The sequence below is a fragment of the Monopterus albus genome, unplaced genomic scaffold (assembly GCF_001952655.1).
Source record: "Monopterus albus unplaced genomic scaffold, M_albus_1.0 scaffold325.1, whole genome shotgun sequence".
Classification (NCBI taxonomy): Eukaryota; Metazoa; Chordata; class Actinopteri; order Synbranchiformes; family Synbranchidae; genus Monopterus; species Monopterus albus.
The window spans coordinates 109,530-121,544 of NW_018128205.1; the positions used below are offsets into that span (position 1 = coordinate 109,530).

Genomic DNA, 12,015 nt, shown 5'->3' on the forward strand with positions numbered 1-12,015 from the left:
GAATTTTAATAAAGCAACGAAATCACTGGAATCATTTTAGGTAGTTTACTTTACTTGCAGCAAGGAGACAAGTCAGCATGAGCATACAGAGTTGTCTGAGTAAAACAGATTCAAACAGCACAATATATAGTTGAAAAAGCACACCCTGATAACACAACTTAGGCGCTAATCATACTGGAACACATGTTTATCCTGCAGTTGATGGTTGTGTCTTGCTTTGTCTGGAACATTCTGTAGTTGAGTATATCACAGCACACAGAGTTTTACATGAAAGATAGAAAACCTTCAGGCTTACACAGTCAGTTTCTCACATGGCTCTGTTCGGAAAGTTTAAAACATTAAATAGCATAAATCAAGTTTAATAACAGAATTTTTAAAACAGCTTCTCTGGAGTTTTGTCCAGATGGTCCACTTCACTCTCAGAGAGGTTGTAGTTTTAGGACAACCTGTGTTAAAATGTGAACTGTTGAGTAAAATTATTAATGAAGTTATAAACTCTAAGGTTGGTTCTAACATTTGATTGAAGTAAGTACTTATTTAGTAGAAGATTGACACCATGACTGTTGTTCATTTAACCTGTGTGTTCACTTTGTTTGTGCATAACTATTCTATCATATTAGAAAAGGAATAGTTAAGATTATATTTTAGAATACATAAGTTCACATACATGTCACAGATATGTTTATGAAGTTACTATTCACCACATTATATGTTCACTAACATGATGAGAAAATAAGTTACTGTATGCATACTGAAAAACTCTGTGTGATATTACAGGCCCATGAGATTAAAAGTGTGGTGCACTGAGTAGCTTTCCAAGGTCTCATCGTCCCACAGGATTCCATTAGATTTGTTGCCTTTTCTCCACAAGAGCTTATTATTCCCTCTGAGCTTTGAAGCCAGGGGAGTTAGGGTTTGATAAGATACTAAGATTTACACCAAAGTTATAATCAGATTTTGGCCTAGAAGAAACAGCTGCCTGGTAAAATAGCTATTTTCACACACACACAGGCAGTGCTAGGTTTTCCTCCCTCTCTAGGAAAACTGTCTTTCCTCAGGTGGAGCAGGGAGGACCTTGGGAAATGGACGGACTGAGGGACCAATGAAACAGCACGAGAGGCATCAGATCAACCTACTTTGCACATTTCAAAATGTATAAGAAATTGGGTTACCAGGAGGGTAGGCGTTCCCTCTCGTCCTGAAGACGAGTTGAACGGCTTTGCTGTTGAGGGTCAGGGCTTCAGATAGAGACGGAACCCAGAGCTCTGTAGTTGCTTTTCTTTAACATTGTAATAAATATTTTAAAGTTTGTTCTGACTTCGACTCTTCCTCAGAAACGAAGATGCAGAACGGTTAATTCCAACAGAACGCAGCTATAGTTTAGTTTTCCCACAAAGTGAAAGTGTGGGACAGAACAATAAATCCTTTTGAATTAGAAGTCTGAACTAAAATGTGTCCTGAGGGTGGAGCTAGAGCGAAGATCATGGGGTCAATAAAATCAAATAATCCTTATCATGAGGGAGAGCCCTCCACTGGAAACAGGCTACTAAACCCTCTATAAATGGGGCTTAACCAGAAAGTGGTACCTATGAATGAAGCAGGGTTAGAGCTGAATTTGTGCTGGATTTCATTCCAATCTAAAAATCAAAATACATTAACGTTAGTTCATCAAAATTCAAGCTTCTAATCTTAAATGGCACATTAGCCTGCTATTGTGGGCATGCTGATCACATGCATGTCTGTTACGTCACATTTATATGTTTGATATTTCAACATTTTTTTATTATTAACTGCAATCACATTGCAAATTACATTTATTCCGTACGACAGATTTGCTAATGCCACATCAAGCTTGAAAACCTGGGGATAACAGCTTCACAGACGACATGCTTCGCCCTCATGTACTTCTGGCTGACTTTGGTTATGTGATGAGCTCACACTGCTTCGATTTGATTGGGCCATTAGTGTGGCTGTCACAACAACGACCCAATCAAAATTTAAAACCCGGTCCTGATGGCTTGAAAAAAAGCCAATGGGATTGCACTGACGTCATGTAAAATATAAAATTAATCATGTGACGTATGAGTCTTCCAGTTGCAGCCGCCATCTTCTTGTTGTCCAGAAAGGGCAGAGAACGACGACGGGTGACGGCTGAAGTAAATTTCAAGGCCGTGGTTATTTTTCTTCTTCGAGTCAGCGTATAACAGTTAGTTACATGAGTTCATGGACTGCCTACTAATCAATGGTTATGGTATTGAAAAGGCTGGTGTAAGATTTCACGGGTCACTCTGCTTAAAGATGGACGACAAGGCGGCGAGGGAAGATGCCTGCCGAGAGTATCAGTCCTCGCTGGAAGACCTAACATTCAACAGCAAGCCGCACATCAACATGCTGACCATTCTGGCCGAGGAAAACCTCAACTTCGCCAAGGATATCGTCGCAATTATTGAAGCACAAATAAGCAAGGTTTTTATGAATATAGAATACTTTCATTTTCATCTTATGTCGATGTATGTAGTAGGCCCAGTCGACGATGTAGTTGTGGCTATGTTAGCTAACTGCTAGCAAACATGGCGGCTAGCGTTATGTTACACAGCATGTCACCTAGATACGTTATATTTCGTTTGTTAGCAACAATATCCTGTGGCACAGAGTTTTTGAAACGCCATTTTGTGTGTATTAAAGTGAAACCTCGTTCACATAATATATTTAGTGTTCATCAAAAATAATCACCCATTTGTCAAAACTCTCCGCATTAATTTAAAAGTAGGTGTGATCTCGGCTCAACTGAAGTTAAAATCCACCATAAGTAGGTTATTGTAAGGCCTTGGTGGTATAATTTGTTATCTATGAAGTCAAAAAAACAGCTACCTCGAGGTCACGTTATGTAACAATATTACGAAAGAAACGGAGTGTAGGCAAGTTCATTGTTAGTTTTAACACGGTTAACGTTAATTCGTAAACATGGGTGCCATTTGTTGATTTTAATTGAAAGCAACTAAACAGTATTTTTATACCACTTTTAAAATATACATGAACACAAGGTGTTTTACCACATGAAAACAGGAAGCAGGGAGATGTACAATACAGTTGTATAATAAAAACATGGGGCATTGACCTGAAAGAAGTGGAAAACATGTACAGGATCAAACCGATTAGCTGTGTTTCAATGCTAAAAACCTGAAACAGACAAATAACTCGAATATGAAGTAAAATAAATGAGTGTAGCTGATCCGTCATGTGTTATGGCTATGTCCTAGTTTGTTCGCTTGTGGTGGATTTTGACCTAACATTTGCAGCCCTGGGTATTCACAGCCACTAGGGTCATTTTCCTGCAGTCATTCTCTTAATATCTGCTGACCACAACATTGTGTTTAAATGTTTCTCAGACTAATTTATTGTGAATGAATACTGTTGGTAGCTGTTGAGTCCAGGAGACGGGGCCTCTGTAGAAATGCACCTCAGTCAGCAGTTTGCCTCAGTCAACTCTCTGGTCAGTGTTTGCATTTGACGTCAGGCGAAACAAAGCTTTGGAGCCTGCATTAATTCACGAGTGAATCTTGAATTACTGAAATGTCATTGATTGGTAAAAATGTTATAATAAAAAATGTGAAATGTGCTTTTTGTCATTTTTTATTTCCCAGTGTAATTTCTTGGTACAATGGTGTACATTTCCTGACACTGCTGAGTGTGACTCAGCTTGTTTGGACTGGTTGTGCAAACAGTGGTGTTTCAACTGGTGCTTCACAGTTTAGAAACAGACTTCTGCTCATGTGTGTAGAGTTTAAATGCACTTTACAGCTTCTTTAACTAAATGCCCACAAATTACTTGTCTTATTTTCTAATGGGTTATCAGTGTTTTTTTTGTTTTTGTTTTGTTAAACAACTGAAAGAGAAAAACCTTTTTAAGGGGTAAAACCTGAATGCGTGTGAGTGAATCAGACTCATTGGGTGTGGAGTTAAACTCGTGTCACCTGGGTAAAGTACAAAGAGTGGTTCAAGGAAAACCCCTCTTTGGAGGTAAAAAGGTTCCAAAGGACTTGACTCTTGTCCTTTTTTTAACCCTCAGTGCATCATGGATGTATTTTTATTCCCTTGGGCGATGGATCATCGTCTTAGATGGATGTATTTTTATCCCCTTGGGCGATGGATCATCGTCTTAGAACCCTTCAGTGCAGACACCAACCTCACTGCTACTTGAAGATCACTGGTTTTTCTGCACATTTTCCTGTTTTTGGATTGATCGGCTGTGGTTAGACCATCAGTGTGATAACAAAAGACATTGGTTATTTTTCTTTTTTGCTTCCAGAATGAAGAGACATCTCACAGACTGTACTGCTTTTTGACTCCCCCTCCCCCATTTGATGTGCAGACCCTTACACATTTTTTCAGACAAATTTTCCTATTTGGTTTTTCCACATTTTAATTTAACTTTCTTACACTTTTGGTGGAGTGGGGTAGGGCTGTCAGCGCCTGTTAACTCCTGACAAGTTGTAATTTGAAAGTTTGTTCTGAAATGTTGCTTTAACCCCTGTTGTGTTCTAAACTTGTTGAGTTCTCTATTGCTCCAGGCGCCACCTGCTGAGAAGCTGCCAGTTTTGTACTTAGTGGATTCCATAGTGAAGAATGTTGGAGGACAGTACCTTGAAGTGTTTGCTAAAAACCTAATCACTTCATTTATATGTGTCTTTGAAAAGGTACAGTTCACTTTGCTGCTGTTTGAGCATTGTTAAAGTTAAGCACTAAAGCTCGTAGCAGCCCACTTCACTTCCCTCCTGTTTCTTGTGTTGCTTGCTTTGTGTGTAGTCACCTGCCTGCCTGCTAAATTCCATAGTGTAGTCTGGTAAAAGTTAGGGAGGGAGGATTAATTACATCATTTTGCATTTTACACAGTCACTGTTTATGACTTTAACATAGTCTCCAGAAAGTCTTTAGACCAGATATGTTAGTATTTTCCTTGGTACTAACACATGTAAAAAGACCTGCATTAGCCTTTGCTGCCATGTTATTGTGTGTTAGGTTTTTGTTGGTAGCTGTGGACCAAGTCCTGTCCTCTGTTTGTAGGTGGATGAAAACACTAGAAAGAGTCTGTTCAAGTTACGATCGACGTGGGATGATGTGTTTCCCCTGAAGAAACTGTATGCGCTGGACGTCCGGGTCAACTCTCTGGACCCAGCCTGGCCCATCAAGCCGCTGCCGCACACTGTCAATGCCAGCATTCATGTCAACCCCAAGTTCTTGAAACAGGTGTGTATGTGCTGCAAACACCACATCGGACTGCGGCTGATGAAAAAGGCAGTTAGCCCTCATGTTTGAAAAGCTGGAACCAGGGGCGCACTTGGCATTTTTGCTCAAAAGGCCAAAATTATAAATTGATCCTTTGCTGGTTGATTTTTAAGAGTCCAGTAGGAGCGCACTTGGCATTTTTTGCTCAAAAAGGCCAAAATTATAAATTGATCCCTGGCTGGTTGATTTTTAAGAGTCCAGTAGGTGTTTCAGGTCTAGGTTAACTCATGATAAAAATGACTGTTGAGGCCCTGTGTGTATTAGTGAAACTTTGAGGCCGTAAACAGTTCACTAGTGGACAAACATGCCTAAAGACAAAAGCTATGTAATGGTTAAGTTCGGACTCGCCACCATCTTTAATGTAATTTTGAAGAGACTGCATTGAATTCTGTGCAGTTTTGTGTCGCCACACCTGGAAAATCTAAGCGCTTATAACCATGTTCATCTCCTGTTGAATGTAAAGGTCCAGCTGTCAGATGAATGTAGGGGTGTTAAAAGTGCATGATTTCTCTTTGAAATGTAGAAAAGCTCTACCAAGCAGCTCCTCTCAGACTTTGCAACACACTCAGAGGATGTAAACTCAGGTATGTGTGGGCGTTCAGACTCTGACTTTAGACCTTTGTCTCTTCTTTCGCTTGTAATGGCTTTGACCTTCTACAACCTCGGTGGGTCTCCAGTCTGAGGACGTATCCTCTCCACAGCCGGTTATCACCCAGGCCCCCCCAGCAACCACCGCTCACCAGCCGACCCCAGCCATCAGCCCGTCCAGTGTGACCCAGGAGCAGCTGATCCGGCAGCAGCTGCTGGCCAAACAGAAACAGCTTCTGGAGCTTCAGCAGAAGAAGATCGAGCTGGAGCTGGAGCAGACCAAAGCACAGCTGGTAGGACCAAATGACCCGGGTTAGAGTTTAGATCTGACTCCAGGTCTGCATCGTCTTTCTCATTATTCTAATGCAGTTTGAAGAGAGAAGTTGCCTTTAGAAGTCTTTATATAACTTTGAAGACTACATTTTAAGGTGATGCCTAAACTAGTGAAATCACATCCACTCAGATGTTATAAAGTTGCGTATCAGTTGTCTTTTTCTAGCCCTCTGTGTTTGGCTGGAGCTCCACAAGTCTTTGGATCTTAAAATGTGGAACTTCTTATAGTTAAACTGTTATTTACCCTCATGGGAAACCTGCAACATGATAGTTAAACTCATGGGAAACCTGCAACATTTGAGATTGTCATACAGGAAACTGTAGCAGCTGTGGAAAGAAAACAGTTGTGGAATACAGGGACACCTGCTAGGTCCTTAAAGCCAAAGAACCTATATTAACCAGAGACACCTGTAGGGCCTGTGTCATTAGGATTCTGTTGATAGGATACTGCTAATCGGTACAATACTGTTATTGATACTACTCTCTGTAATTTTGTGCAAAAAATAAAGATGTCACTGAAAGGTCCTTTAGGCTTGAGGAAGGCTTTAGTTACAGTTTGTTCATCCACCAGTGGCACAGAAGCGTTAACACTTGTCTAATGTTTCTGCAGGCTGGTGGTTTTGTGTTACCCACCTCGACTCCAGCAGCGCCGAGCACAGCGTCGAAGCCCGTTAGCCAAACTGCCCCTGTGGTCCGATCCTGGATCTCTCCTTCTCAGACTCAGACTGACAACAAACCTACCCTCCGTCTGACGCCCTCTGGCCCCCCAGCTGCCCCCCAGCCCAAAGAACAGCCTGCTGGGAAAAAAGATGCTCCCCCCACAACTGGAAGTCCCACTTTGACACCTGAGAAACGACTGCCGGAGAAACCCACCCGGCTGGAGAAGGCCAGGACCCCGAAGAAAGAGGTGTCAGAGGAGAAGCCAAAGTCCAAGTCTCTGTCTCCAATGGCTAAAAGCATCCAAAGCAAAACCAAACAGACCGAGTGTGAGGCTCAGAAGTCAGCTGATGGCACAAAGAAAGATCCCAGGCTGAAGAAACGTACTCAGGACAAGACTGGAGAGGCCAAAGATGATGAGATGAAGGAGAAGAAAAGATGCAGCAACAAGAAGGACAGAGAGGAGGCCGCACGGGGAATAGAGCCTCAGAGGTTCAGCAAAGGGAAGCTGGTGAACGGCTCAGTGACCAAACACGACCGCGAGGAGTCCACCGAGAAGATCGAGTTCAAGGCTGGAGGCAACGCTCGAACACACGCCAGGAAACGCACCCGTTCTCGGTCCAGGTCGCGATCCCCCACCACCTCCCCGAAGAGGAAGGAGAGGCGCTCACCAAAGAGCAGGACCCGGAGCAGCTCCCTGTCCCCGTCACCCTCTCACAAGCCCTTCAAACCACGGAGGGTTCGGACAGATGAACCACAGCACGTCAAGCAGGGGCGAGAGGACCGGCTGGCGCCTAAGAAGAACCAGTCGGAGAGCCGGAGGTCGAAGAGGCCAGGGGAGGACCGGCACTGTGAATCCAGAGACTCTCACTCTCCACGGAGCCATGACGGAGGCAGCAAGGAGAATAAAGAGACTCCTCACCGCTGGAGAAGTGGCTGGGAGGACAATAAACAGTGCGTACATCATTTCACCTCTTTGTTATCTGTGTACTTCCTCTGACCTCATTGTAGCATGTGATGCTGTTTTCTGGTGGTCACAAACATTTAGTCATCTAAACTGAACTTTGCCTACAGTCCAGTATCACAGTACTTTTCTGATATCACAAGAATAAATGTTACCTGTCAATGTTTACACCATTTCTGATTATAACTTTCACAAATTTTTGATGTTTTATTTGTTCATATATGTTTATTTAAACAGTAAACATCTGGCCCATTCATCTTTTAATGGAAAAACTGTTGTGATAATCGATTCGTTTTAGGAATTTTTTTTAAAGAAACGTTTTTGCTGATTCTGTGAGGATTTAGTCAAAGCTCTTCCTCAGCAGCACTATCAGAAACTCTGACAGCCCTGGTTATTAATTTTTGTTGCTGGGTGGCGCCAGAGCTAAGGATATTAGTCTGTTAATCAGTTGAACAGAAATGTGAATCGTTTCCTCATTTTAGCTTCTCCAGTGTGTCAGCTTCACTCCTTGTCATTTCATAATTGGTTTTCCATGAGAGTTCAGTTTGTTGTTAAGGAGAGACTGGATGTTTGATGAAGTCATTTAAGATCTCCACTATGCTGAGTATAGAAACAGTGATAAACTCACCAAGGCCTGCGGTGGTGTTTTGACTTGGAAATGAACTTTAAACTATAAACTAAAAGCTACTGACTATCTGGGTTTGATGGGTTTTGACTAGTTATCACAGCAGCGCTCCAGATCTCAGTGTTTGGGTGAAGCTATTAAAGTGTAAAAACCAGATGCGTTTCTCTTCAGTCTGAAGCTGTCAGAGGATGTGAAGCCTGGACCTCAGAGACATAAACCGTATGGCACCCCGACTCGGCCCACCACCCCCCGAACCACGAAGCACCGCCTCAGTGTGGATGCCAACCTGCAGATTCCTGATGTCCTCAACTCTGCCTCCAAGAAGGACCTGCTCAGGAGGGTATGTTCAGAAACATTACTGCAGGCAGAACACACAGAAACCTCAGAACCTGCAGAAGAACTGCCAATAATGCAAACAGCTGAACCTTTTCTAAGATAGCTGGTGCATTATAATCTGTCACCATGCAACTTCTAAAAAGATGTTGCCTAGGAGTTTGTGATGCCTGATATTTGGTCACAAGCCAAAAGATGGTGCTAAAACATCGACAGTTTTCAGTGTTTGGACTGTCTTTGTGTTGTCCACTTTGTCATATCAAATGCTTTGTCAAATCTGTACAAGTCATTAAACAAGTTCCAGTCATCAGCTGAATGTACACCTTCACAGTGAGTCTCAGCTCATTGTTTAGTGTCGGACCACAGCTTCACTGTCACCACTCTCACAGTGTGGTTTTGGGCAGCAGCAGGAAGCTGCTGTTTTAAACAGCCACACAGCAGCAGACAGAGCCAGAGACCAGCTGGTGAACGTAGTGCAGCATTTAGCAGCTCCAGAGGTTTCCCCTCGGGAGGTGGTGGAGCCCAAACCCAGAGCTAACTGATTAGGTTCATCAGGGGGACATGGACACACTGCACACAGACGAGCATGTTGATCTGTGCTTGCTGGACATGAAAACAGGAAACTGATCACAAGTTGATATGCCACTGTTGAGTTTGACTTTACTTCTACTGAAAACGAGTGAACAATAGATTCAGTTATTGCAGGTTTCAGCAGAAGGTGTTTTTCCTGGCTTTGCCCCCCTTGATAATCCTGTTTACACTGTTGTCTTCATGTTTCTCCTCAGGCCAGTAAGCGTCTGGAGAGCGGAGAGATTTCCCAGGAGGAGTTCCTGAACATGGCCCACCAGATCAAACACTTCTTCCAGTATCAGGAGGAGAAGCAGCAACATTCTGAGAGCTGGGACGACTCTGCCGACTTCTCTGCCAAGAAACAGACACTGATGGCCACACCCCCATCACCTCTGCCCCGCCCCCATGACACTATGGATGCGGCGGAGCTGTCATACTATGAGCACAAGTCCAAACTGAGGAAGACCCAGGTCACTCACCGTGTGGTCGAAGACGAGTGGGAGGGCAGGGAGAGTCCAGAGGATGGTGAGGAAGGGGGACAAGGCGACAAGGTGACCGGTGGCCGGAGTGCGCCACGAAAATACAGCCGGATGCCACGGGACAGACCGGGTGAGCTGAGAGTGATTTTTTTTAATTTTTTTATAACTGTTGGTGGGAAAAGATACAAGCTAAATACATCACCGTGGGTTGTGGAACAATGCAGTGGGCCTTTATTGCTATTATTCCACATTTCATAGACGAAATGATAAATGGAGAAAACAGCGACACGTACAGTCAGGTTCATAAATATTGGAACAGTGATAGATTTTTGGCATTCGGCCAACACACTAAATTTGAAATGAAACACTTGAGATGTGAGTGAAGTCAAGACTTTTTTAGCTTTAATTCAAGGGGTCTGACAAAAATAATGGAACAAACTAACATAATTACAAACATTAGGACTGCCTTTAATACATGGATGAAAATCCTTTGCAGTCAGTGGATAGGACCAGATGCTGGGTTTCCTGTCTCGAGATGCTTTGCTGCAGCTGCTGCTTGTTTGTGGGTCTTTGTGCCTTCAGTCTCATCCTCAGTAAGTGAACAGCATGCTCTGCTGGGTTGAGATCCGGTGACTGGCCAGTGAGGAATATCCCACATCTTTGTCTTAAGAAACTCTTGGGCAGATTTCGCTGTATGTTTTTGGTCATGATCCATCTATAGTATGAAGATGTGTCCTGTCAGTTTTGCAGCATTTGGCTGATTCTGATCAGAGAGTGTAACATCATATACTTCAGAATTCATCCTGCTAATTTTATCTGCAGTCAGGTCATCAGTAACCACAACTGACCTGGTTCCACTGGCAGCCAAATGTGCCCAGGCCATAACAGTGACAGTGATGTGGTCTGCTTTGGATCATCATTCCGTCAAGTTAACCTTGGTTCCATCAGTCTAGGCTTTTTTCCATCTTCACCAGTGTTCTTGATTTGGCTCAATGTTGTGAACAGGTTCTTCATCACCATGGACAGAATTCTGTGGTCATCCACCTCAGTTGTCTTCCGGGTATTTTGCTGTTGCTGAGTTCCAAACTGTAGTACTAACGACTCCCAGTGTTGTTGCTCTCTCTGGTGGGTTTATTGTGTTTTCAGCCTAACGAGGGCCTCTTCCACTTTCACAGATACCTCTTTAGACCTTGTGTTGAGAGTTCCAGTGGACAGCTACCCAATGCAAATATAACTCTCAGAACCACCTCCATGTTTATTGGCTTGATTAGTCACAGAGTAAGGAGAGCACAGGCCACACCTGTTCCATTATTTATGAGCCACCAAAAATGGGGGTGTGTGCTTGAAAATGGATATAATTTCTGCAGTGCCATTTTAGGCTTGTCACCTATGTCTGCTGGGTAATGATTCTTACAGGTGAGAGGCAGAGTGAAGAGCCCCGCCCTCCGCCAGGCCCCATGATCGAGGAGTACAACCATGGCAAAGAGTTCCCCCCTCTGAAGTCTCTGCAGGGCCTTCGCTTCAGGAGGCGAGTCGATACCAGAGAGTCAAGTGAGTTGACTGCTCCCAGCACTCTCCCTGTGAAGTGTTGATCTGTTTAACCTGATCTGTGAAGGAGAATGTTATTTGTTATCTGTCGTCTTTATCCACAGAGAGGTCAGAGGTCAGGTTCTGGAGCTGCGGGGTGTCAGGGTCTCGAACAGTGACAATGAGCGGTGGAGACGGTATGGGTAGGTTTGACGCTTCAGCAGGGTTAGAGATTCTTCTAAAGAGATCACAGTTTACACATTTAATTAGGAGCTGGGCTCATGCTCATCACAGACAGCCTCCCAGGAGGCTGCAGGTTGTAGTCAGAAATTAGAGAAGAAAAGCTTAGGACAACGAAATCCTCTTTAGTTTCCTCTTAGTGCTTATTTCAATGTGCTACTTGTAGTTTCTGTCTTAAATAACCTTCAGTTATTTTGAGTCACACACCAGAGGTCTTTGACACTGAAAGAGTCGCAGGAGTCCAAAAATGTTTTGATGAGCTTGTATCTGTTGCTTCCAGGTGAGAGAGAGTGGAACTCGCCCCTGACTGAGCGCCAGCGTGAGGAACAGAAGAGTGGCTATGACGCTCCGCGGAGGTACGCCCTGCACCCTGACCCTCGGAGGCCCGAGGGGCCTCCACTCCCTGGCAGTGT

At 43.6% G+C, this 12,015-nt stretch overlaps 1 protein-coding gene across 1 annotated transcript in view; it reads left to right on the forward strand.

Annotated features, from left to right (window-relative positions):
• Window positions 1-2,071: 2,071 nt before the first annotated feature.
• The window catches only part of pcf11 (PCF11 cleavage and polyadenylation factor subunit), a 16,041-nt gene continuing 6,097 nt past the window's right edge, over window positions 2,072-12,015 (forward strand). The window contains exons 1-11 of the mRNA XM_020624299.1: window positions 2,072-2,466; window positions 4,572-4,697; window positions 5,065-5,247; window positions 5,964-6,167; window positions 6,818-7,818; window positions 8,625-8,793; window positions 9,572-9,965; window positions 11,252-11,386; window positions 11,488-11,543; window positions 11,578-11,587; window positions 11,883-12,013. Coding sequence (XP_020479955.1) covers window positions 2,224-2,466; window positions 4,572-4,697; window positions 5,065-5,247; window positions 5,964-6,167; window positions 6,818-7,818; window positions 8,625-8,793; window positions 9,572-9,965; window positions 11,252-11,386; window positions 11,488-11,543; window positions 11,578-11,587; window positions 11,883-12,013 — 2,652 coding nt within the window. The 5' untranslated portion in view covers window positions 2,072-2,223. The remainder of the gene's footprint in view (window positions 2,467-4,571; window positions 4,698-5,064; window positions 5,248-5,963; window positions 6,168-6,817; window positions 7,819-8,624; window positions 8,794-9,571; window positions 9,966-11,251; window positions 11,387-11,487; window positions 11,544-11,577; window positions 11,588-11,882; window positions 12,014-12,015) is intronic.